Source organism: Rhinatrema bivittatum, chromosome 4 (assembly GCF_901001135.1).
Source record: "Rhinatrema bivittatum chromosome 4, aRhiBiv1.1, whole genome shotgun sequence".
Classification (NCBI taxonomy): domain Eukaryota; kingdom Metazoa; phylum Chordata; class Amphibia; order Gymnophiona; family Rhinatrematidae; genus Rhinatrema; species Rhinatrema bivittatum.
This window is the reverse complement of record NC_042618.1, coordinates 466,144,566-466,172,038: the sequence shown is the minus strand read 5'-3', so window position 1 is coordinate 466,172,038 and position 27,473 is coordinate 466,144,566. Positions and strand designations below refer to the sequence as shown.

Sequence of the window (27,473 nt, the reverse complement as noted above, 5' to 3'; positions counted from 1 at the left end):
TAAAGGCCAGCCAACAAGTTGCGGCGATGTCTTTTCGTTGGACTCACTTTACATTTGTGGCAAGCTTTTGAGAGCCAGGCTCCCTTCGTCCGGCTAGGGCAGAGAGAGAGAGAGCAAAGGGTGCTGCTGCCTGTTGCTCATTCTCAAAAGCTGCTCACAAAAAGGTATTACCTAACCTTAGTCCAATAAAATGGTATCGTCTCCCCCTATTGTACCCGAAAGCATTCCAAGGTGTTAACACCGTTCCATGCTGGTGCTGCTTGCTGGGAGCTCAAAGGAGCGGTACTTGTCTTCTCTCCTTTGTTGGCCTTCGAATGCTCTATTGAGCATTCACGATTAAGTTTCTAGGCTTAAACCAGCTCCCAGACTCATTCTTATTTCTTTTACTCTCCCTACCCCCCTCGCCTCAACCTATTCATTTTTTCACTGTCCCAAACATCCTTAAATTCTGTCATGGTTATTACTGTTGCTAATGTTTCATTTCTTCTATTTTAGGTTCCTTGGAGTCACACAGTTTTCTCCTACTCATGCCAGGAAAGCTTTCCCTTGTTTTGACGAGCCCATCTACAAGGCTACTTTCAAAATCAGCATCAGGCATCAAGCTGCTTATTTATCGTTGTCCAACATGCCAGTGGAGACCTCGGTTATCGAAGAAGACGGATGGGTGACGGATCACTTCTCCCAGACTCCTCTCATGTCCACGTACTATCTTGCCTGGGCCATCTGCAACTTTACATACCGCGAGACCATCACCAAGAATGGCGTTGTAGTAAGTATTTCTGGTGCCCTGATTTTTTCAAAGTTGCCCTTTTGTCTTGTTAGGGAATGCGATGGCAGGCATTGGAACTTGGCACTGTTTGTTCAACATTTGGGGCAAGGTATTTGCAACTTAAATAATGAAAAAAATATTGGATTTTGGTTTTTTTTTTTCTATAAAGTTTTAATGTACTCTTCTTTCCTTTGGGCCTAGACAAACCACATATATATATATTTTTTTTTGGGCACAACTGGGGATATTAACGAAGTTTATTCAGTTTTGAAAATTTAACCCACCTTTCCAAATAATGCTCAAGGTGGCTTACCGCATTTTTATAATCCAGGTGCAATGTCCCTTCCCCAATCTAAGAGAGTACGTGACACAATGAGAGATAAAGTAACATTCCCAAGGCCACAAGGCGTGTCAGAAGGGAAAATGAGATTTCAGCCCTGGCTTTCCTGGATCTCAGCTCATCGCACTAATAGTAATCACTAGAGCACTCCTTTCACATTGAAATAAGATGCGTGACATCAGTATTCAGCAGGTTTGTCCGGCTAAGTTCAGTACTTAGCCGGACAAACCTGAGGTTGCAAATGTCTTGCCCCTTGTGGTGTATAAGTTTCCCCCGTCTAAGTCATTTCCCACCTTAAACTTACCTGGATAAAAAAGAAGAGGCACAAAGGTATTCCAGGACAGGGCATAAACTTATCTGGGTAGTGCTGATAGTCAGTAGTACTTTACTGCAATACTTTATGGCAGTAAAACAACATAGCACCAGCCAGCCCTGAGACTAAGTTTAGCCGGTGGATAGCAGGTCTAAAGTTATCAGAGTAAACTTACCTGGATAATTTTACATTTAATCAGGTATATGCAGCAGGACTTGTTTACTACTGAATATGTTGGCTAAAGTTACTCGTGCAAGTTTAGCAGGATAACTTAGCGCTCGCTGTGCTAATGAAGTCATGTTTACTCATGATCTGTCTGTAACTGGAGCCGATTTTTGGGAAAAACACTGTTGGTTTTTTTTTTTTTTTTAATAATAATAATGCTCCAGTTTATGGAGGATTATGGGTAGCATAAAACTGTAAAGGAACGAATTAGTATGCATCTCTGAAACTTTCACTATGCATAGTTTCAGAAATTATAATGTGTGGCAGGGTGTCTAATTGTGCAGGGAAATGGGCAGGGAGTAACAGACAACCATGGCACAACCATCTATATTATTTTATAGGGACATGTCTTTATTTGAAACAAATTTGCAATTGGAACCAAAATGGCCATTTTCGGTTTGTTTCGTTTCAAATAAAGCAAATTCCTAACTGGTTTGAAAAACCCAAATTTCTTCGGTTTTTTTTTCATTTTGGCAAGTAGCAACCACTCTTTGCTGAGAAATTAAAATAAAAATACCCTTGCTTCCACAACCCTTTTACTCCTTCTGTTGTTTTGGTGGAAATCTGAAAGGGGCAGGCGTGTTCTCCTGAGATGAAAGTCTTGCCTCTGAAAATCCCTATTCTCTTGTGAATTCAGTGTCTGAACAATAACATATCCAAGCATAACTTGTATTTTTTGAAAGTACAAAAGATACAGCTTTTAGAAATAAGTGATCCATTTTTACTTCTGAAATATTTCTTACCCATAATCCCTCTTAAGCTGGAACAAAGACTTTCAGTACTTTTCATCATTGTGAGATGCCTATCACTCCCTTCTCTCTCCTTCCTTGTGCCTGTACCTGTGCAGGAGCTGTGAACGCTGCTTCCATAGCATTCTTGGCCAATCTGGGGAGTGGAAGAACTAAGACAGGAATTGAATGCAGGTCCCTCCCACTGAACTACCGACCTGGTCCAGTGATAGCTCTTTACAATAATGATATTCCCATTCAAATAGGATTATGGGTAAAAATTCTTTGCGGAATTAACTTGTGGCTGGCGCACTCTTCTGCAGATAGAGAAATGAAGGAGAGAGTCTAGAGCTGTGTCTAGGTGGTCTGCAAACCTCTAGTGGCTTCTTATTTATTTAAAAGGTTTACATACCGCACCCTTCAAGAAGCATTGATCGGGGCAGTTTAGAGAGTCACATTCACAGTATAGCAGCATAAAATCAATTTAAAACATTGGTGAGAGCTACCCCTCTTTTTCTGCATTAGAATATTATCTGAACGATAAGACGTTCTGCCACAAGCTTTGATTTCTGAAGATAAACAAAATGAGAATTTCCGGGCATGGTGGAAGTAATGTAGCTCCTGTCTTTAATCTGCTTGAAATGTATTGTTAGGCCAATAGAAAGGTACTGACTTATATTTTTGGTGTATCACAGGTGAAAGAACTTTCACCTCCCCCAAACCATCAATTATCTACAGTAGTTCCAGGACATGTATTTTGTGACAAGAAGCTTTATTGCACAGAATGGTTTTTAATGGAAGCCTAGGCGAGTCTCTGACCTCTGACCTATCCATACACTATCCTGGCACTTCTTACATTTTGTGAAATGGTGAATAAAGAGAATACTAGGAATGGTGGAGTCAGCTTTCCCTTATAAAGTGTGTCGGTATTTTTAAAGGTTTTCTCTTTGTTCAGCATAAACACTCTTGACCTGGAGCAAAGTTATGGAATGGAAGCATTTGCTAGTACTAATGCTCCAGTTGAAAGGAAAGGGGTGTCACCCTTTCAAGGTGCAGGTCTCGGTGTGCCATGAGTGGAGCCCATCTCGCTCGCAGTTGAAGATGGAGCTGCAGTCCTGGCATGCCACAAGTGGAACCAGGCCCTGGTGAGATTGAGTGTGAGTGTGGAGGTTGTTTTGTGTGAGAGACTGCGAGGCTGTGTGTAGAGGTGTGTGTGTGTGTGTATGTGGGAAAGAGCATGAGTGAGGGTGTGTGTGTGTATGCAGGAGAGAGAGGAAGGCTTTACGAGGAGATTGTGAAGCAATGTGTATATGTGTGAGAGATTGGGGAGCTGGTGTGTGTGAAAAAGGGAGTGTGTGTATGTGAGGGAGTGAGGGTGCTTGTTTGTGAACGAGGAGCCTGTGTGAAGGGGTGAGTGTGTATGTGTCAGAGAGGAGCCTGGGTGAAGGGATATGTGTGTGTATGCATGTGAGAGAGAGAGGGAGCCTGTATGTGTGTGTGTGTGAGAGAGAGGGAGCCAATGTGCAGGGGTGTGTGAGAGAGCTAGCTAGCCTGTGTGAGGGTGAATGCATGAGAGAGAAAGGGAGCCTGTGTCAGGGTGTGTGTGTGTGTGTGCGAGAGAGAGAGAGAGGGAGCTTGTATGAGGGGGTGCATATGTGTATGAGGGAGAGGGAACCTGTGTGTGTGTGAGAGAGAGGGACAGAGGGAACCTGTGTGAGAGGCAGTACTGAGAGAGGGGTCAAACTCTGGGAATGGAGATAGAGTGGAAGGGGCTGAGCCTAGCGGGGAAGGGGAGAGATAGTGGAGGGGGGGGGGGGGGCCTGAGAAGGCAAAGTGAAAGGAGACTGAGCAGGGAGGGAGGAAGGGACATTCTTACAATGTACTTCTAGGGAAATTCTGCTCAAAATAGTTAAAACTCTGCATCTTTAAGTAATAACTTTTTTTCTGTATTACATTTTAAATTAATTACTTAAAGATTGTCATGTATATTTGGTTATTTTGACCAATATAAAGTATACAGAAATTTGCAGAATTTTTAGTTTTTGTTCACAGAATTTTAAAATTTTGTGCACAGAATTCCCCCCCTGGAGTAAATTATGAGAGCAATTTTTAAATAGCTTTGGAAATTGCCTGATTTTGGAGTGCATCTCATTATTTCTTTTGTGTATGTGTGGGGGTTTCTGAAGCTGAAAAGGGGTTCACGTTCCTTGAAAGGGTGCAAACCCCTTGGTCATAGCTTGCAGGATGCCCCCTAATGGTGTAACAAAGGAACTACAGCTGAAAATACAAGATTTTATTTATTTATTGATACTCATGAATTTACTGCAAATTCCAAAGATTAAGGTGGTTTAACACATAAAACCTGCATAGCTTCATTAGATGCAAACAAATGACAGAACCCCTGAGTGACGCCGTTCTCATGAGGACTCTTTTTTTCTGAAGGAGGCCGGTCGGATAGACTCCTTAGTTGGCTTTCTCAGGAGCTTGCCTGAACAGCCATGTCTTTAGGTCTTTCTGGAAAATGTTGATGTCGGCTGCGCACCTTAGTTATCGGGCCGGCCACTGAAATTGCACCATCTCTCACCTCTCCCCTCTCCCAGGCGAGCCTGTTGCATGCACCGAAAAGGAAGAGGTTGGTAGTGACTAAAGGCCAGAAGGTGGCTTCCTTCTCTGACTGATTGTGAATAACAGTGGCTGGAGAAGCAAAAACGTTCTCTTCGCCCTTGCTGGGAGTGGTTTTTTTTTTTCACCCCAAGAATTTATCTAGGAAAATGTGATGGAACAGGTGAATCCCCCTCCGCCCCCCTGCTCATTACTCTTAAATCCACGCCCCCCACTAACCAAAATCTGAGCCGAAAACGTCAGATCTCCTCTGCCTTCCATGTAGGAACCCTTTCTTTCAAGTCCAGGCCGAACGGCTTCCCGCGAGCCTGAACTGGGCCGGAGAGCTGTGAAATGAGCGTCTTCCCTTCCCCTTTCGTTCCAGGAGAGACATGGGCTGGGCCTGGTTCGAGCCTGTGGCCTCTGTCGGCGTTTCATAGAGGGATGAGTAGAACAGTGGAGCTGGAAGCGGCTCGATTGTTTTTTTTGGACAGGCGTTCCCCACCCACTGGCAAAAAATGTCCGGGGTGGAAGAAATTGTATCCAGCCTGGACAGCGGCGTTGCTACGACCGGTACGTTAAAGCTGCTCTGCATGCAGCCCTGAGACCCACTTTGGTGTCTGTGACTCTTGCAAGGGAAATCAGTGGAAAATGTCACGTGTCTCCCCGTGGCCTGCCTGTGGTTTTAAAGGAACGCTGCAAGCACAGTGGCTTCTCTCCTCGTTTCACCAAGCGCACTTGTTGCCGCATGGAAGCCTCTTTTCATTACCTCACGATTTTACCACCTTCTTTAATGTTTCATTTAATAGGCATTGGCAGCCGAAATCCCTGCGGTGTCCTGGAGTTCAGAAATGCGCTCCCTTTTCTTGCCCGCTCAGCCCTAGTGTCGGGTACTCTGCATACATTGAAATAATGAGGAATTGCGAAGCTTGTACAAAACTTCTGCTCAGCATCTCTAATAAATGGGAAAATATGCCAGGGCCCCCCCCTCCTACACCACCCCCTCACCATAAATTGCAAATTTGTAATCTATTCCTATTGATTTCTCATTGAGTTTACAAGGCAAATATAGTGGGTAAAGATACTGTATGGAGAGAATGCTTACGCTGGGAAACGAAATCTCCTTGGTCAGCATTTGTGGTTTGTATTTAAATGTAAAATGTATTTCATTAACATAAATTGCGATCTGCTCTCTGAAATGCTGCAGAGTTTTTTTCCTGTGGCTGCGAGCAGCACCAGACCTGCGGCGTGGCGCGTCCAGACAGCGGCCATGCTCTCCACGGTGTCTGGGGAACTTAGATGTAGGCAAACCAGCCAGAATTAAATCAGAACCCTATCTGCTCTGGGGGGGTTGTGTCAGAAGGGGGTTTGCTAATCATTGTGAAACCCTGACCATGGCAAATCGGTGCGGGTGTGTTGGGACCATTTGCAACTGCATTTGAGTTCATAGGAGCCAACGTTTCAAAATGATTGGCGGGGAGGTGCTTAGTTCAGTAGAAAGCACTCCTTCCTTGTCACAGTGAAGGAGTTTGCTCACTATTGCTGGAGCACCCACTGCTCAAAGAGCTGACAACTTGTGCTTGAATTTCCAAGTTTACTTGGAGTGATGCTTTTTTGATCCGGTTCAGTTGGAAATCGCTACAGATTTGTCCTCGTGGTCAAAGAACTGGAAAAGTTTGTTCTTTCGTAAAATACTTGGAAAGGTCTGAATCTGCGAATATTTGAAGTCTGAGAATGCTAATTTGCGCACATTAAGAGCTTGAGCATGCATGCTTCTAATCTGGTTTGACGCTTGCCAAAAACATGAGCTCGTTTTAGAGTGCTGGCAAGGACAAAGGAGAATGACAGCCCCTGACTCAAACCTGCTTCCAGTTGAGTTAGGCAGGGGGTAGGAGCCGGGGTAGTGATCATCAAGTGCAATCTGTCTGAGCCGCCGCACCCTGGAAGAGGATGCCCAGGTGAGCGAGTGCTCAGGATAACTTCCTGCGCTGGCACCATCCCGGCCTGCGGGGCCATCTCCCAAGGGGAGCTCTGGCAAGTCCGATGGCTGCTGGAGAGGCGAGGGGTGGAAGCTGCCCTCCTGCTTGCATGCAGCGTTGGCACCGTCTCTCCCAGAGGCACTCCCTCGGTTGAAGTGCAGATTTGGGACAACTTGAAGCGCCTGCAGTGAATTAGGAGTAAGTAAGGTATTGATGGCTGCAGTTTCTTTTTTCTTCTTACCATAGTGCACCGAACTCGCTGTTCTTTGAAAGCCCTGCCATGGTACTATCCAGCACAAATCCAATTAGAGAAATAGGAGATGCAGGCTAGTTTTGTTTTTGGGTTTTTTTTTTTGGGGGGGGGGGGGGTGTTTTTTGAATCGCTGCGTTTCTAGCTAAGCCAATTTCTTGCCTAAAGCAGCGCAGTTATTGCAGAGCGCAGACACCGCTGCGTTGGCTGGCAGCCTCGCCTGCTTAGCCCGCTCTCGGCGCCGGAAGATTGAATTCCCCTGCCGAGAAAACGTCAGGCCAGAGAGGGCTCCATTTGCTTTGGGTGCTTAATCTCCGCTGCCTCCCGCGCTTGCATGATTTACAGCCTCGATTAGTTTTGGCTGCCATGCGGGGGGGGGGGGGGCAGCTTCGGTAACCCCCGAGGAAATTCTGCCTGTAATTACGATGCAGGCGTTCAACGGGAGAGAGGAGGGGAGGGGGGGCGGAAGGAAACTGCCCTTGTGCGAAGGCTTTGAATGGGACGGCCCAGCGCCTGCCGGGCCCTGCGTTTTAAGCTACGCGAGCGGCAGAAGAGAAATCGCAGGCCGGGAGCCTGATTCCCCTGTACGGGGAGCTGGGCCTGGCGCCGCTTTGCACGGTTGCAAGGCACGGGGCGACGTTTCTCCTGTCTCTAGAGCGGTTACGGGGGCTGCATGAGTGATGCCAGGGGGAAACGAGGAGCCCCTTCAGCGGCAGGGGACGGTGTGGTGGAGCTTTTGAAGCCCATGGGCGGGAGGAGAGTTGCCGTCCGTGCTTCACGGACCTGTTGTTGGGGGGGGGGGGGGGGGTCAGAGAAAGGAATGGCCCGGAAGGTTTCCCGCCGCTCAGTTGAAATTGGTGCCTGTTGGGCTGTGGTACCCCCACGCGTGGCACCACCGGCCAGGGTCTCTCTCTCTCCCCCTGCTCAACTCAGCCCAGCCACTGCAGTGAGAGGGGTGGGCCCGGGCCCACGCCCACAAGCCGCAGCTCCCTCCGGGACCGGCGAGCACGGACCCCCGCGTCTGGCCTCTGGATGCCGCCGCTGAGCGACCCCCAGCTCCGCGGTACCTGCAGCCCCTTGCTGGCTCCCCCCCCCCCCCCCCCAGGGAGCAGGAGCCTGGAGCAGCAGTGAAGCTGGCCCAGGCCTGTCCTTCTCACTTTGTACCCGCAGGTGTCCGTCCGTGAATCCCTGGCTGACAGCAGCTCCATGGATTTAGTGCTGGGCCCAAAGAGGGAATTGATCTTGCATATTTCCTCTCAACTGGAGAGCTGGCTTTGTTTCACACTTGCTTTTAGCTCTTTATTGAAGTTCTAGGTATGGGTGGGATTCAGTGTTTGCCTGGTAGCGGATTAAGCGTTGTTTGATAACCTCAGCCAGCCTGAAAGGTGAACAGGCCGAAGGGCTCCTCGGAGGGGGCAGAGGCTAATTTTCCGGCCGCTTTCTCAGGACTCCTCGTTGAAAGCAACTTTGTCTCTCTGCTGGCCCCCATCAAGGAGCCAGCGCTCCTGGAGCAGCGCCCTGCAGAGGGATCCCCCCCCCCCCCCCAGCTGGATCCGGCACGGCCCCTGAAAATCACAGAGAAAATGAGCTTTTATGTGAAATCTCTGTTTCTCCGTCAAAGACTTTATTATACTTCTAATATTTCCTTCCCTCAAGCTCATGACGGGTTACAATCAGGTACAGCAAGTATTTGCCCTGCCCCCCCCCCCCCCCCCCCCCCCGAGAGCTTACAATCTAATTCTGCACCTCAGGGGCAGTGGAACACCTGGGCCAAATAAACCAGCCTCGGTCCCTGCCCCCTCCAAGGGCCCCGGTTGCTGCTGCCATCTGGGGTGAAAAACTGGCTAGGGGTCAAGGCCTACCCCGTCCCCTTGCCTGCCTGAGGCAGCAGAGGGTGGAAGTGATCTGCCCGAGCTCACCAAGAGCCGCCACAGGACATGAGCCCTGGCTTACCTGCTCCTCTAACCACTGGGCTGCTCCTCCATTGCAATCAAAGCCCTCGGTTCCCTGCCCGTGCAGGGCCCATGGGCGGCCCATCCTGTCAGCCTCTCTGTGAAAGGGGTGGCTGCAGATGGGGATCGGGTGCGGCCAGGGCTGTGGGTGGGGGGGGGGGGGGGGGACCTGTGCCTGGGGACGTAGGGAGAGGGGCCCGGGTAATACTGCCTCTTTACGTGTCACCGGGGACCCAGCCTGGAGTCCCCGTGTTCAGTCCTGGAGGCCGTGTCTGGGAAAGGGTGGAGAGAGGCGGGAGGCGTTCCAGAGAAGGGCGGCCAAAATGCTGCAGGTTTTGTACCAAAAGCCCCGGGAGGTTTCTGAACTAAGTTTTGAAGTTACATTTTCAATACTGAGTCTGCAAAGATTTCTTTTCCCACTTCCATCCCCTGTGGATGGGTTTATCACTCCCTCCCACCTTTTCTGGTGAAGCTGATATCATTTCTGGGCCAATGCAGCCATGGGTGACGACTGTTGATGGCCCCCCCCAATCAATCCCCCCTCCCCTCCCCCCCGATGTATTATTGCACTGGAGTGCCTGCAGATTGCTTCTTGTGATCCCTCCAGCTACTCTCTCCCCTCCTTTCCCCACCTTCCCTCCCAGCATTCTCTTTCTCCTCCACCTTTCCTCCCTCCTTCCAGGCAATCTCTCTCACCTCCCCTCTCTCCCCCCCCATTCATTTTCTGCCCCTCCTGGCACTCTCTCCACCCGAGCAGTGCTTTACGATCGCTCTGCAGTCCTCGCCCCCCTATTTCCTGCCCAGCGGGTCCCTTCTCTTTCTGCCCGTGCAGGTGGGCGCGACCCAAGCCTTACCTGCCCCCGAGTTTCCTCACCCGTGGGCGGGTGCTCTCCATGCCCTGGGCGAGAGGCTGCTGCACTGTGAACGCTGCTTCTCCATTTCCTCATGCGTGGCTTCCTGGCGCTGCCGAGGATCGGCTTGTCTTCTCGCAGTCTCTCCCCCTTAATGGCACAGAGTGGCGGTGACGCCAGTGCTGCCCGTCTGGAAGTGCCTGCGTCTTTGAAGGGGCCGACTCCCTACAACTAGTTTGCCTTGCAAGCGTTGCCTCCCCTGCCAGGGACATGTCCAGGCAGCGCCACTGCTGCCTTGCCTGCTGGCTTTCCAACCAAACGGGCGAGGCTGGCGGTGGCACCGCACAGTGCTCCGGGTTACCCGCCTGCTTGCCTCACTTAAAAGGCCAGCATGAATTTTCTTTACGCATAAGGTAGCTGCGTTTCTCATGGCCCCCACCACACCTCATCGTGCTAGATCTCCACTTATTCAGCGAGCTGCTGATTTCATCTTTTTTTCTGCCGCGATCTATTATATTACTCTGCCACCTTCCTTTTCCGAGGAACATAAGAACATAAGAACATAAGAAATTGCCATGCTGGGTCAGACCAAGGGTCCATCAAGCCCAGCATCCTGTTTCCAACAGAGGCCAAACCAGGCCACAAGAACCTGGCAATTACCCAAACACCTAGAAGATCCCATGCTACTGATGCAATTAATAGCAGTGACTATTCCCTAAGTAAACTTGATTAATAGCAGTTAATGGACTTCTCTTCCAAGAACTTATCCAAACCTTTTTTGAACCCAGCTACACTAACTGCACTAACCACATCCTCTGGCAACAAATTCCAGAGATTTATTGTGCGTTGAGTGAAAAAGAATTTTCTCCGATTAGTCTTAAATGTGCTACTTGCTAACTTCATGGAATGCCCCCTAGTCCTTCTATTATTCGAAAGTGTAAATAACCGAGTCACATCTACTCGTTCAAGACCTCTCATGATCTTAAAGACCTCTATGATATCCCCCCTCAGCCGTCTCTTCTCCAAGCTGAACAGCCCTAACCTCTTCAGCCTTTCCTCATAGGGGAGCTGTTCCATCCCCTTTATCATTTTGGTTGCCCTTCTCTGTACCTTCTCCTCTCCTGAGAAACCTGTGTGGGTGTCATATTTACTTCTAAATCTAGTAAAAAAAAAACCCCCTATATATATACATAATATCTACGCCTCTAGTATTCAAAGAAATCCTTCTAGATCTCTGTTCTACTTAACATTGTTGGCCTGGTTATACTTCATCAATCCTAACTGCCTATGAATTCTTTTTAATGTCCAGGTCACCACTCGCTCCCATTTATGATAATTTGAAGTTTAGCTTTGGAGGCCTCTGATGAAGCTTTGAGCCCAGTATTAGGATGAGACGGCTGGAACCATGTCAGGGCATCATCTTTGCTTTACACAATACCAAGATGATTTCCAGAGTGTGGATGAGGAATAATATTGATTTTGGCTAAAATGTACATTTCAGAATAGAGACTGTGGAAAAGGGAACAAGTATATATATTTTTTGCACATAATAAAGCAAGCAAATAAATAAATAGATTTGGACACGTCAGCAATTTCTCATGCCCTGCAACTCGTTATGATATTGACAGTTTTGTTTTCTGACTGCAGTAAGCTTTTAATTCCCCCAACTGAGTGATTGCTGGGATTTTCCTCATTGACTTCTGTGTAGCTGAGGTGTATAAATGTTTCACAGTGTATGCAAATGAAGCAGTGTGGCACCTTGAAGTAAGGGCAGATGTTTTATTACTTCTTGCCTTCAGATTGTGCTGGCATCACGGCTTGAGCATGCCCACTGTGGTTTCCCTGGTTTTTTTTGTTTGTTTTTTTTATCGGGAGACCAACATTCCCATAGCAACTTTGCATGTCTGATAAGCCATAATGAGCCTTGTGCATGGAAAAAATTGGATAGTTACTGCATTCCATGGCTTAGAGTATGATGGGCCCTAAATGCTTCATTAAGAGGGTAAGAACATAAGGTTTGCCTTACCAGGTCAGACTAGGGGCTCTATCAAGCCCAGTATCCTCTTTCCAGCAGTGGCCAATCCAGGTCACAAGTACCTGGCAGGATCCTGTAGGGGGATTAGGGGTCTCATTACCTCCCCCCACTACTTTCTTGTTCCAGTGATCCCTGCTAGCTTAGCCATATACACACACAGGCCGTTTGAGGTTTTTTATTCAGGAGATACCGTAATAGCACTAATACAGGAACAACACTTATCATAGGGAAACCAAAATAACAAAACGGTAGTTACAAAGGCATGCTTGACATCCGGTGCTTATCAGGCTACAGAATTAACCCTGGCATCACATCCCTCTGGCCTTCACTTTCTTTTGTAAAAGGCTAAAGAGCTGTATCTTGCTAACCCATTAAACCGGGATAGGAGCCCACTGTTTCTCACCAATACAGGGCTTGCAGCGACGTATGCCCTCCGGGTCCTTGCTCTGGCGGTCTCGGCCCTTCTCGGTTCTTTGGCACGGAGCTAGAGAGGGCAACCTCTGTCACTGAAGCAAAAGGGGATTGTTCAGCTCCTCGGTCTCGGATACCTGTAGTGTGTGTGGGACAGGCTCTGCTGTGCCCTCATCTCTGCAAGTTGCTTCTTCCCAGGCTGCAGGGAGGCAGCAGCACTTGGATGAGTCGTCCCTTCTTCTGGATGGATGGTGATCGAACGACTGACAATGACCCTTGGTGTTTGCTCTCTGCTACTTTTAAGGGCTCACCTATGCATAATTCAGTGTCTTCATGCATAGTAATGAGGAGACCTGGGCCGGAGTGTGATAGGCTCTCTGTTCGTGCCATTTTTTAGTTGTTTGTGTCTGTCTCTTGGTTCAAATCAGGGGCATCTTTAAGTTTACCAGTTATTAGCATGAGACAGGTAATCCTTCCTTTATAGATTGACCTCACAGTCATAAAGGAAGAGGCCCACTATGTTTGTTCTCATGCGTTCACACAGTACCGGTTGTCTTCCTTATCTTTTCCTGATCGCAGGGCACCTCTTTATGGCTGGCATAACTCAGCAAATCTTCCAGTTAGGCATGTGCACAGCAGGTCTGGCAAAATTCCTCAGCTCTGCTTTGTCCACAGAGCAACACAGGCCAAGGTCTATTTCTGCTGAGTCCACCTTGGCTGCTTCTCCTGTTTAGCTAGAACTGGGTCTCCCCTACAATCCCAAAAGTTCGACAGATTCCATGCTGCTTATCCCAGGGATAAGCAGGGGATTTCCCCAAGTCCTCATTAATATTGGTTTATGGAATTTACAATTGTGTGCTTAACTTAGCACATACACGCATAAATAGGAGGAGTACCTAAAGGCTGCCTGTAGTATATCAACTGCAGTGGGAGGTGCACAGTTTTATAAAATACCATGTGTCACTAGTCTGAAAGCAGGGATCCATATAGCTTATGCACCTATATATTATAAAAGTACGCACATGTATTTTGTGCATTTAACTAATTGTAAGATGTGCATCTGACAACCCCCAGTTTAGGCGCAGAGGCAGGTATTTTATAAAGTTGCCCAATGTATGTGCGTAGTTCGCTTACCGAAAATACTTAATTGTGCACATACTTGCAAGCACTGGTTTGCTGAGACCTCCACCAGTTGACGCAGGCCTTCACCAGTTCACCCCCCACCCCCCACCTAGAAAAGAGGATTTAATTTTTGTGATTGGATTAGCGGCATAAAAACATGCACGCCACACGTTTGACGCATGCGCGTGCTGCATTTATCAAATAAGTACATGCGCGCGTGCTTCCAAACGCTGCCCTTGGAACGCTCTCGAAACGCCCTCTTTGTATGTGCACAGGTTTCCACCCGATAGCGGCAGAACGCGTGGGCTCCCGCTCTTCTGAAGATCCGCTTACCACGCAGAGAGCTGACTTGTGCGCCGATTTTACTCGCGCAAACCCCCGAGCCAGTCTTTGAAATTTCAGCCCTAAATGTGCATTTTCGTGCCGCCACCCATTTCATCCTCCTGCTCCAGCTTTGAATTGAAAATATTTTATTTTCTGGCTTTCTTAACTAGTTATTCACCTTGACCTCCTTTCTGACCCCCGAGTCAGTGAATGGATATCTCTGTTTGTATTGTGTTGGCCTGTGTGAATGAGGAAAGATCTACCCTTTCTAACATCATACGCCATGGGATAGTAATGCCTTACAACATTTTAATTTAATTCCTGAAAAAGGGCCAGACAAAACCCGTTTTAGTGCAGAGCCACCACTTTTATTCTGTGCTGAGCCCTAATGGTGATTACTCAAGATGACAAATATCGTAAAACATATGAACGTGTGGTTATTCCTTTAAGAAATACGGTCTAACTAATTACCTGAGATGGTCTTGGAAACGTACGGGGATTGGGAGGCACTCTTGTGCACTCATCCTTTTTCATTTTCAGAGGGAAACCAACTGGGCTGTTTTCTCTTTGAAGATCAGCTACCGCGAATTGCGACTGATTGGAGGTGAAATACGTGAAAATCCCATGTGCCCGTGCCATTCCTCCCCACCCCCCCCAACATGCTCCCCCTCTCCCTTCATCCCTGGGAACCACAACCTTTTCACCTGTTGTGAAAGACAGCACCGGCCTTATGAGGGTGGTTTAATCCAATTATGCGAAATACCGGGGGAAACACCGACTGACACAGATAAATAGCTTGGGAGATTCTCCTTGGAATACGGTGGCAGAGGAAACCTGCAGGTCCTGCAGAGTTTGCCCTCTTGCTAATCCTCACGGTAGCACCGGAGAGGCTTTACTCTTGCTTCTCCCTCACCGAGGATCCTGTTCGCCCAGCCCGTGCTTTCTCCTTTAACCAGGTTTCGCCTGTACCGCTCAGCATACGGATTGCTAGTAAGTAATCAAGGAAGTACTTCAGGCAGGCAAAAGGATAAGGAGAGGATAGAAGCAAACTAAGTGGTGTAGGGTCTGCACCAGAAGATTTATGAGAGCAGACTTGAGGACTAAATATGGATTCCCTGGAGGAGAGGAGAGACAGGGAGGGATACGATACAGACTTTTAAATTCCTCAAACGTGTTCCAAATGCTCAGGAGATAACCCTTTTCCACTGGAAAGAAAGCTATAGAACTCAGGGTCATGATGTCACGCCATGGTGGTACACTCAGGAACAACGCCAGGAAATATTTTTTTTCATGGAAAGGGTGGTGGATGCCAACCCTGAACAAGCAGATGAGGAGGGTAGCCTTCACGGAGCGGCAGTTACAACCCTGAACAAGAAGGTGAGGAGAGTAACCTGCATGGAGCGGCAGCTGCAACCCTGTACAAGCAGACGAGAGGGTAACCTGCACGGAGCGGCAGTTGCAACCCTGAAAAAGCAGACGAGGAGAGTAACCTGCATGGAGCGGCAGTTGCAACCCTGTACAAGCAGACGAGGAGGGTAACCTGCACATAGCGGCAGTTGCAACCCTGAACAAGAAGGTGTGGAGAGTAACCTGCATGGAGCGGCAGTTGCAACCCTGTACAAGCAGACGAGGAGGGTAACCTGCATGGAGCGGCAGTTACAACGCTGAACAAGAAGGTGAGGAGAGTAACCTGCATGGAGCGGCAGTTGCAACCCTGTACAAGCAGACGAGGAGGGTGACCTGCACGGAGCGGCAGTTGCAACCCTGAAGAAGCAGGCGAGGAGGGTAACCTGCACGGAGCGGCAGTTGCAACCCTGAAGAAGCAGGCGAGGAGGGTAACCTGCACGGAGCGGCAGTTGCAACCCTGAAGAAGCAGGCGAGGAGGGTAACCTGCACGGAGCGGCAGTTGCAACCCTGAAGAAGCAGATGAGGAGGGTAATCTCAACCTTGTCTTCTCATTCTCCTTGACCTTTCTGCAGCTTTTGATACGGTGAACCACGCCTATCTCTTAGATTGGTTATCGGAAATTGGCATCAAAGGCACCGCCCTTAGCTGGTTCAGGTCATTCCTTCAAAGCAGGACCTACAAGGTCAAAATTAACAACAAAGAGTCCCACCCCGTCTGCTCTACATTGGGTGTACCACAAGGCTCCTCCTTATCCCCAACCCTCTTCAACATCTATCTGCTCCCACTCTGCCAACTCCTCTCCAAACTAAATCTAATCTATTATCTATACGCAGACGATGTACAAATTCTCCTACCTATCACCGAATCTTTAAACAAAACCCTTGACTTCTGGGATGCCCTTCTATCAAGCCTCAACTTGATTCTGAACACTAACAAGACGGACCTCCTACTCATCTCTCACGACGGAAATCTCACACTACCCAACCTTCATCCCGCAACCCTTCCTACCTTCGCACCCCAAGTTAGAAACTTAGGAGTCATCATGGATAAACAACTGAACTTCAAGAGTTTCATCAGCAACACGATTAAGGACTGCTTTTTCAAACTTCAAGTATTAAAACGTCTAAGACCTCTCCTCCACTTCCATGACTTCCGTACAGTGCTGCAGGCAATCATCTTCTCAAAAATAGATTACTATAACTCTCTTTTGATTGGCCTACCTGCCAATACTATCAAACCATTACAGATGCTGCAAAATGCAGCAGCCAGAATTCTTACCAGGTCAAAAAAAAGGGACCACATCTCTCCCATCCTGATGAACCTCCACTGGCTCCCTATCAAATTCAGAATCTTGTACAAAGCTCTTACCATAACCCACAAAGCTCTCTACAACATCACTCCACTAGAGCTCAAGATCCCTCCCCGACCGAGCTTAACATCCAGGCCGGTAAGAGCAGCATATAAAGACACCCTCCAGGTCCCCCCATTAAAAACCACAAGCAGACGAGGAGGGTAACCTGCACGGAGCGGCAGTTGCAACCCTGAACAAGCAGACGAGGAAGGTAACCTGCACGGAGCGGCAGTTGCAACCCTGAACAAGCAGACGAGGAGGGTAACCTGCATGGAGCGGCAGTTGCAACCCTGAAGAAACAGACGAGGAGGGTAACCTGCACGGAGCGGCAGTTGCAACCCTGAAGAAACAGACGAGGAGGGTAACCTGCACGGAGCGGCAGTTGCAACCCTGAACAAGCAGACGAGGAGGGTAACCTGCATGGAGCGGCAGTTGCAACTCTGAAGAAGCAGACGAGGAGGGTAACCTGCACGGAGCGGCAGTTACAACCCAGTGAAGAACTTTCTGGGCAGCCTGGGTGGACCATTTACTCTTTATCTGCTGCTATGTTACTATATTGCTCTATAAGTTAACCTGTGGAACTCACTGTCACAAGAACAGTGAAGTAATTGGTACAACCAGGATCAAAAAGGGATTAGACAAATTTATGGAAGATAAAGCAGAAGGCATTCAACGTAATAAGTCAGGAATGATGGCTTGGGTTCCACGCATCCCTAATCCATGAGTGCTGGTACCTGGAAGGATGTGATGGGGTAAGGGCCACTCTGTACATCACCTGGCACTTGCCGCTGTCCAAGCCAGAATGCAGGGCTGGATGGATCTTTTTTCTTTCCCGGTTCTTATGTCCATATGGTTCCAGCAGTGAAATGTCTGCTGTTTACTGGGTGGTCTTTACCGCAGCGGCCACTGCATCATGAGGACACTTTACAAAGGCAGTCACCCGGGTGACTAAATAGCAGCTCTGGGTTTAAAAATCTCCTCCTCCCCTCTCCGTGAAGGCTTGTGCAAGACTTTCATGATCAGTGCGCTTCTGGCTGAATTAAAAAGAGTCGCCCCCAGCAGAAGGAGACGGGGCACCTGCTCTGGGGGTTTCCACCGTGTGCATGCTCTCTGCCCCCAATCTGCCTCTGGCAGAAATAGGAAATGCAAAGTTAGGCGAGAACTTTGTACCCACGACCCTTGCGGGCTGCATTCAAAGAGAAGCTGCCCACTTTGTCTCTCTGAAAATCATCCACAAGGTCCACGGGCACAAAAATGACCTGCGCGTTTCGCTGCAGCTCACCTTGTTGCCAGGAGCCCTCTGACGTGTCATGTGCTGTACATTTTCTCATTAAATTGAAAAAACATTATATATATTTTAAGCGAAAACGCTTTTTTCTTTTTTTTATAAAACATTGGAAACGTTTCAGGAATCGATGGCTCCTTGTGACCTGCGGTGTTGTCGCACTCTGCTTCCCAGCTTTGTCACTTCAGATTCCCCGTTCACGTGTAAACCTGCTGCTGTCTCTCGTCTGCATCCCCCGTTGGCTGCTAATTAATCGTTTAATCACTTTGATCCCTGCTTCGGGTCTCGATCTCTGCTTTTCAGACGGCAGCCCAGGGTCGGCCTGCATGAAAAGCTTTTTAATTGATTCAGGATTGCTGCTTCTCTTATTCTTCAGGGTCTTGGTGTGGCTTTGTGAATTTTTAAAGTTCAATCAGATTGAAATGTGACACAAGCTGGAAGATTATTATAATTTATTTTTTTTTGTTACGTTTAAAGGGCATGGCCCCAAGGCTTAGTTAGGTTGGTAGCCTTCTCTCATAACTTAAACCTTTCAGCAATTTAACAGCTGTCACATGACGCTTGTGGGAGTATGCCAGCTACCATGAAAGTGGGATATACCTTTAGCTGAATTTAAATACATTTATTTTATTTTTATTTATGTGCAAATATTTAATATTCTGCTTTTCTCCAAGATTGGTCTCAAGGCAGATTACAGTCAGCTAGTATAAGACTAACAGATACATTAGCAATAACACACATTATAGTGTCTTGTGCCCTCAGCCTTGCATAAACGTCCTGGCGTACTGGATATTGATGAACAGGCTGGGAAAGGGCTTAGTTGAATAGCCGAGACTGAACTTTTTCCCAGCATGTGAGGTAGCACAGTTCAAGGCAACGGGGTAGAGGAAACTCATTCCAGATCTTGGGTGCATAGCAGCTGAAAGCCCGCAGTCTTGTGCAGGTCAGTTTCACAGATGACCGAAGGAGGGCTTTTTGGGAGGATCAGAGATCTCTGGTGCGCATGGAAGAGGTAAGAAGAAGAAGAGAGATTATGAAGCCTGTCTATTCACACATCTGAAGACAGCAGCCTGTACAGTTTGTGTAGGATAGCCTAATGTGGTCGGTTGCTTTGTCCCCTACCAGAATTCTGGCTGCGGAGTTATGCAGGAGTTGGAGGTGCTTCAAACTATACGAGAGATGCCGTTCAGTTGTGAATTACCATAGTCAATCCTATTGGTGATTAGTGCATGGATTACTGTAGCCAGGTTGTGCTGGTTGACGTAGTTGCACAGATGACGAATCTGATGTAGACACATGAAGGGAGGCTCTTGTGTCAAATTTGAAATCATTGTAGACATTGTCTAGGTAACCCAATGTCTACTTTTTGTTGGTAGATTGATAACATTGCTGTGTGAATGAATGTTTGCCTACGTAATAAATATTGCATTTGATTTCTAGAATATGCAACATGCCTTATGATATCAATGCATGGTTGTTATTGCCTTGTACATTGCATAATTCTGTTTTTAGCTCTCAATGCACTGGTGCACTTGCATACTTCCTATATGTGCAAATAGAGCAGTCTGCAAGAAGGTTTCAAATGTAGCACACGAGCATCAGTAGGACTGCAGAGCAGAAAAGGGAAGATGTTTGAAAGGACCACAGTAACTTGTTGCCACAAGGCAGCCTTGGCCTGATTTAAGGATGGGAGGCATATTATGAAAGAACTGCTGAAAAACACGTTTTGATACTTTTGATGTTATTAGTTATGAGGCAGAAGCTGGCTGCTGGATTATTTATGGGAACTTCTGTGCTCTTCTAGCCTTGACTGTAGAGAACCAATGAGGAAGACAATGAAAGCTGACATGGCCGGCAGCTGGGATAGAGTCTTAGTGGTGTAGACAGATTTGGACAGGCCATTTGGTCATTATCTGTCATTAGCTACTATGTTACTGCAGGTTCAGTTTTCAAATGATCAAGCTGGCCCAGCTTCAGGAGTTAGGTGGCTTGATTATCCCCGTTGAAAACTGAATGGGGCTGAAAGACTAAATTTGGCTGCTCAAAAAGTGGATGGCCTGAGGATGGGGCTAGGTTGGGGGAGGGAAGTTAGCCACGTATTGCTGATTTTCGCTGCTAGGTGCCTAACTTTGGCATCCAAATCTAGCCGCTGCAATAGCAGGATACCCGATCTCAGTCGCCTAGATTTAGGAAAAGATTCAGCTGTAAACCTCGCTACATACCGTAAATTCGGCTGAAACTTTGCCTGCACCTAAGGTGGCCAAGATTGGGCTTCCTTGGTTAGATGCTTAGCCACATTTAAAAATTGGCCCCTTTGTTAACCATGATTACTTCTTGTCAGTGGGGAAAAAATTCTGCGTATCAGAATACAAAGATTTAAAAAAGATAAAACAGAATAGGAAGTAAGAATGAATTGTATTCTGTTGAATTCCAGCCGAGTCATCTGTTGCGTGCTGTGCCTACACTGACCGTGCTGTGCCTATACTGACCGTGCTGTGCCTATACTGACCATCCCAGCCTCTTGCAGGAATTCCTGATGCTACAGCTGCTGAAAGTTTGCTGTCAGCAATTATGCACACTTGACCTTCGTGGCTTTTAAACAGAGGTCAGCGCTAATTGTAGCTGCATTATCACCCCCTGCTCAGCCATAACCCAGCATAACTGCTGATAAATTGCTCTTCCAAAGCATCTTCACACAGTTTGCTTGTGGCAAAATCTAAAACTGACTTGGTTAAGTGCAGACTTATCAGAACAGCACTGAACAGCATTCAGGACTTCAGAGGAAGCAGTGCCTTTTTCCTCTTTCAGGACAGGTGTTTGCATGTCAGCATTGTTTGTTTTGTTTTTTTTGGTTCTGGATTTGCATTTTCCATTTAATTACTCCCCTTTGCAAATCTGAGCTCAAGGCAGGTTCCAATCAGGTACAGTAGGTCATTCCCTGCTGCCAAAAGCTTACATTCTTAAGGGCCTCCTTTATGAAGAATTTTTCCATTGGGCCCTAGGTTTGTACCTGAGGCAATGGAGGATGAAACGACTTGCCTGAAGTCACAAGGAGCGGGATTTGAAACCCGGTTTACTGGACCACTTCTCCCTCATTACATAATGGCTTGATATTCACTTTTTGCAGTCCTGTGATTATTTATCAAGACAAAAGCTGTGCTTTTGCAAGACTTATAGAAATTAATATATTTACATGACATAGACGGAATCATTTGTTTAATGAAATTAGAAATTGCACAGAGCCTTAGTGATGATTCCTCCAAACCCTTAAGAAGTCAATGTTAAGGCAGCACAATAGACTTAGCAGTAAGCTTACTGGACTGGCCCTTGGCTCAGTGACTGTGTTTTGTACCTGGGTTCAACTCCCAGCTCAGGTCTCCTGCTCCCCATGCTGGTCAGGGCTAGAGAGACTGGAAGATATGGCACTGAAGTCCAGCAAGGTGCCAATACGTTCAGACAGCCTCAGATGACAGAGTCTCACCCAGATGTAGAAGGTTGGTAGTGTTCCGCAGAGCGGGATAAGCCGAACCTGGTGGGTGGAAATGGAGAGCTGGATCATAGAGGTACTCACTGAAGAGTAGTGCAGGAATCCTCCTGGTAGATGGTGAAGGTGGGACCCGAGGTCCATGGTGCAGGATACTCTGAGCTGGATAGACCCTCGAGGAGCGAGTACCTGGAAGCGCAGATAATCCTGAAAGATAAGAAAGACCCCCGAGGAGCGGTTGTCTAATTAGTGGTAGAAACCCCGAAGGGTAGTTGGAAGCGAGAGGCCCCCGAGGAGCGGGTGCCCAGAGCTTCTTCAGGAGCGAGATACCCAGGAGGGTAGCGAGGAGTCTAAGCGTGCAGCTTAGAAGCGGTCAGAGTAGCTAAACCAAAGTTGTCATGCAGTGGGGACGCCCCCGAGCTTCCCGCCATGACGTGTAGATAAGCGTAGGCAGCATGCGTGCGTGCGCCCTAGGAGGCCACAGGAAGGAGCATGGTGGACGGGGACGCCCATGCTGAGTTGGAGACGCTGAGGGTTTCGGCTCTCGGCACCGGAGGCAGCCATCTTACCCATGGAGGCGGAGAAAGGCAAAAAAGAGGTGAGGCAGAGCAGTCGCAGCCATCTGCGACCGACGGACGCAACAAGGAGACCTTCAGGGACATAGTAGTCCTCCATTCTGGAAGCCCCTGTGCTGCTTTGGAGGAGAAAGGTCACCAGGAAGGAGAGCATCAGCTTGATGAGGCAGGAAGCAATCCTGTAGCTAGGACCTGCCCTCAAGATGATGTAGTATACTCCCACACTGAGGACAGGTCTCTAAGGGCACATAACCCAGGACGGAAGGGATAGGGCGGCTGTTGTAGTTAATTTGATTATTAGGAAGGTAGATAATTGGGTGGTTGGTAGATGTGAGGATCACTTGATAACTTGCATGCCTGGTGCAAAGTTGGTGGACCTCACATGTCACATAGGATTTTAGATAGTGTAGGGAGGAGCCGGTAACTTGGTACATGTGGGTACCAGTGACATAGGAAAGTTCAGGAGGGAGGTTCAGGAAGTCAAATTTAGATTTTTAGATAGAAAGTTGAAATCCAGAATCTCCAAGGTAGCATTCTTAGAAATGCTCTCCGTTCCATCTGCAGGGAGAAGGGAGAAGAAGGCAGAGCTCCAGAGTCTCAATGCATGGATGAAACGATGGTGAGGAGAAGAGGGTTTTAGATTGGTTAGGAACTGGGTATCATTTTGGGCAAGGGGGGGCTTTTCCGAAAGGATAGGCTGCACCTGAACCAGAATAGGCTGCTGACACTAATCTTTAAAAAGGAGATAGTGCAGCTTTTAAACTAGATGATTTGGGGAGAGCTGACAGTTGCTCAGAAACGCATGGTTCGGAATGATGTATCTTTGAAGGATACCGAGAGAATAGCAAAATTAGCGCAGCCCAGAAGAGAGGTTGCATTAATGCTAAAGTGGACCAGATGCCTTTAAGTAAAGAGCAGACAGAACAAAAATATTTCAAATTACCTCCATCAACTGATAAGCAGGTTGTTAATACAAATAAATGTAGTGGACCCTATGGTCATAGAAACAGAAATGACGGCAGAAGAAGACCAATAGGCCCATCCAGTCTGCCCAGCAAGCTTTCACACTTAGTTTCTCATAATTATTTGTTACTCCAACCACTGAGTTCAGGGCCCTTATTGGTAGCTTTTTGACTCCAATTTCCTTCCACCCCCGCACTGATGCAGAGAGCAGTGTTGGAGCTGCATCAAAGTGAAGTTATAAGGCTTAGGGGTAGATTTTCAAAGGGTTACGCGCGTAATCCCCGAAAACCTACCCCTGCGCGTGCCGAGCCTATTTTACATAGGCTCGGCGGCGCGTGCAAGCCCCGGGACACACAAGTCCCAGGGCTTTCAAAAATGGGCGGTCCGGGGGCGGGGCCGGGGGCATGACGGCGGTCCAGGGGGCGGTCCCGAGTCCTCCGGCACAGCGGCCTCTGGCACAGAGGCAGGCGTAACTTGAAGAAATAAGGTGGGGGGGGGGGGATTTAGATAGGGCTGGGGGGTAGGTTAGATAGGAGAAGGGAGGGAAAGGTGGGGGGGGGGAGCTAAAAAAAAGTTTCTTCCAAGGCCGCTCTGATTTCGGAGTGGCCTTGGAGGGAATGGGAAAAGCCATCGGGGCTCCCCTTGGGCTCAGCACGTGCAAGGTGCACAAATTGGGTGTACATTTGTGCGCGCTAAATCGGCCCCTTTATGTTTGAGGGTAATAACCGTCGCATCGAGCAAGTTACCCCTATGTTTGTATATTCATACTGCTCAGATCAATGCCTTGTTAGATGTTGGCTGGATGTAAATCCTATTTCTTCATTCCCCCTGCCGTTGAAGCAGTGAGCTGCGCTGGATATGCATTCAAAGTGAAGTATCAGGCTTAATTTGTTAGGGGTAGTAACCGCTGTAATAAGCAAGCTACTCCCACACTTGTTTGTTTACCCAGACTGTGCAATTCAGTCCTTTGTTGTTGTTGTCTGAATATAAATCCTCTTTTCTTTATTCCCCTGCCTTTGAAGCAGAGATTTACGCTGGATATGCATTGAAAGTGAAGTATCAGGCTTAATTGGTTTGGGGTAGTAACCGCCGCAACAAGCAAGCTACTCCCACGCTTGTTTACCCAGACTGTGCTACCTTGTTGGTTGTTGCCTGAATGAAAACCTCTTTTCCACATTTCCTCTTGTTGTTGAAGCAAAGTTGGTTGTCATGCTACCAGTAAGCCAGGGGTTCTTAGGTGTCAGCTAGATTAATGCAGGATGATATATGGAGGAGGTTCCATTCAAAGGAAGCCACTCCCTTTGAGGGGCCTGGAATGGCCTGGCGATCATATATTGCAGTGCTCTGGCTAAAGCTGGGAGGCAGTCTCTTTTGGTTTGCTTGGAGTTCAGACGGGATAGTCAAGAGGTCTTTATTCGCTGATCTAAGATTTCTCTGTGGAGTATTTAGTCGTATGGCAGCTTTTAGCCAGTCTTTTTGGTCTCCGTATATTACTTTGTGTAAAATGCACAACACTTTAAATTGAATACGGGATTCAGTCGGGAACCAATGGAGGGCAACCAAGATAGGTGTTATGTGATCTCTTTTTTTAGTCCCCAATAGGACTTTTGCTGCAGCGTTTTGTAGGACCTGCAATGGCCGGATCATAGATGCACGCAAACCAAGTAATAACGCATTGCAATAGTCAGTACTGGAGAAAATTGATTGAAGACCTGTTCTGAAGTCATTTTGTAGTAAGAGTGGTTTTAGTCGTCTTAATGTCATTAGCTTTGCATATCCTTCTCTGACTTTATTTGAAATGTGTTTTTTAAAGCTTAATTCAGGGTCATTTATTATACTTAAATCCCGCGCTTTGTCAGCAAGCTTAATCGTTGAGTTATCATAGAGTACTAATGGTGTATGACATATCAGTGTAGATTTTCTTTCTAATAAAATCACTTTAGTTTTGTTTATGTTTAAAACAAGCTTCATTTGTGTTAAAAGCTGCCTAATTATTAACAAGTACATTGATAGTAATTTGTAAGTTTTTTCTATTGTGTCAGGTATTGGTATCAGTATTTGAATGTCGTCTGCATATAGATAGTAGTTAAGGCCAAGTAAATGTTGAAAAGTGTGGCTGATAGGGCTGATGTGCAATCTGCGGTGGTACTTGCTCATCTCCATATGTCTGTTTCATTTGGATAGAGCTGGCTTTTACTGCCTTATTAGTCCTCAAGAAATCCTGCTTCAACTTAGGTGCAAGACTACTTTTTTGGTTCTTGCCGGCACTGCCAACCTGGCCAATTTTGGAAACCTTTCCTTTACCTGCTCTGCCTTTCCCCTTTAGCTCACATGATTGATTCTGTCACTGGGGATGTGAAGATTAAATGATTTAATATTTGGCAGTGGTTCTGTAATGTCCTCTGACTGTGCCAGTGCCATGCTGATGTGTGTGTGTGCGGGGAACACAGAAACACTGCTGCACTGAGAGTGTGCCTGTGCACTAGTTCTCTTGACACTGAAAAGCTTCACAACACAACCTAGTATGCTTCAGTCTTTGCCCTGCCTCACTGCTCACCTTGTGCCCAGCCCACTGCCCAGGTAGAGGCTAAAACTGTTACCAGCTCTGTGAGCAACTCTCCAGTCACCACAAAGGTAGAAAAAAGAACAGAAAGCAATATAATTCTGCTCTCACAGTGCTCTTCTGACACCGTGCTGCTGCCTCACTGCTTTCCTGTATTGTGTGAGGGGCACAGAGATAGTCACAAAAGGGGAAGCAGCAAAAACATTGTTTGGAAAAGTTAACCTAAAACTCAGAAGGAGCTCAAATAGCGCCCTTTTTTCCAGACAATGCCTTCAGAAGAAATGCACAGCAGATCTCTGACAGCATCACTGTACCTGGTGCACAGTGATAGGTTGGGTTGGAAAATTGCTTCACTGCGATATGTCATCCCTGTTGTCTCCTTGAAGACATGACTGTCCTGTCCATGTCTGCTGGCTGCCCTCTCTGTACTTTGTATCAGTTCCTAACTGCACACCTGTTGCTCTCCTATTGATTTCTATGAGTCCACTGGCTATAATGGCTTAAAGAAATCATTCAATTCAGAACAAATGAAACGAATAGGATTTGTTCAATAATTCATTTCGGGGTCTCCAGAATGAAACAAATTAGCTCTTATTCGTTTTGTTTATCCATTTTGTTTAAAACTAATGCATATGCCTAATTGAGTTAATAAATCACTGCAGTTTCAATTAGATTAAAATTCTTTATCTTAAATAAGTAAGGAGACTGCATGGAAGAGACGTGATTGCACGATCCTATCAAGGTGACCATTGTGAAGCTGTGTGTGTATGTATCTATCTATATATTTTACATATGCATATAAATGTGTGAAATTTTACATATATATGAAATGTTCTTTACCAGGACACTAGTCTGCAGAATTAATTTTTTTTTGTTTTACCATTTTATTTTGCACATAAATACGAACATTTTGAATTCCTGAGCTGAGCTTCCATTTTACAGTTAATGGATCTTGCTTTTTATATTGAATTGTGTGCCTTTTCTCTGACATTTTCTTGCCTCCAGGCAACTTGCACCTTTTCCTCTATTAATACTGTAGCAGTGCTCAGGTTAGTTTCTTTATTAAGGAATTCACAAGAGACATAGCATATCATAATTTCTCATTAATATTTCTCTGAGATTTGAGCTTACTGGGTTTCTCTTTGTGAATCACTTGGCTAGATTTCTTTTGGGATATTCCATGGACATTGATCTGCTTTTCCCCCAAGACTTGGTGTTCTGGATTCAGAGCTTTGTTGCCTATTTCCATGGATGAGACTAACTGGTCCAGTGTTCTATATTGTCTTTTCTAATAACTAACTATGTCTGTGCTTCTGAATTCATTTCCATAGCTCACATCTTTTATAGACTTGTTTGAAAGCCTTGCTGTTTTAGTTGACTAATTCCTCCCATTGGTCCTGGAATCACCTGCAGTAATAGATTGAAAGGAACAGTGCTGTAATGTGTGTGGACCCCAAAGGCCCTCACCAACAGTTGGTGGAGCTACGTTGGAGAGAGACTGGGCTAGTGCTTCACCTACATCAGCCCCTTTCCCCTGCAGGTTGAGCCCTTGGATTCCAGGGACTGGCAGGACTTAGGCGATAGTCTGTACGGGAATAGCATAGGCAGAGATCCAGGGCCATGCAAGGGTCAGAGGCAGGCGGATAGCAAAGAGGGTCAGAATCCAGGCAAGGGGGACCAGAGGCAGGTGGCAAGCAAGAGTAGTGAGTGTCCAACAAAGGTCAAATCCAAAAGTCAGTCTGCAGGGAAGACAAGGAAGAGGAAAGACTGACACAACAGGATGGGCAGGAAGTCAAGTGGAGCTGGATATGACGAGACAGGGCTGGACTGGAGAGACGAGGCAAGGCAAGAAGCAGGACACTGGAAACAGGAGCGCAGGAGAGGCAACACTTACTGCACCAGGAATGCAGGAGACCCATTGCTGAGGTGAAGCGAGAGTCTGGAA

At 47.1% G+C, this 27,473-nt stretch overlaps 1 protein-coding gene across 1 annotated transcript in view; it reads left to right on the top strand.

The window, feature by feature from the left end:
- Nucleotides 1-27,473, top strand: part of TRHDE (thyrotropin releasing hormone degrading enzyme) — a 354,513-nt gene that overhangs the window by 17,994 nt on the left and 309,046 nt on the right. Inside the window, exon 2 of the mRNA XM_029597174.1 lies at nucleotides 496-769. Within this exon, the coding sequence (XP_029453034.1) occupies nucleotides 496-769 (274 nt within the window). The remainder of the gene's footprint in view (nucleotides 1-495; nucleotides 770-27,473) is intronic.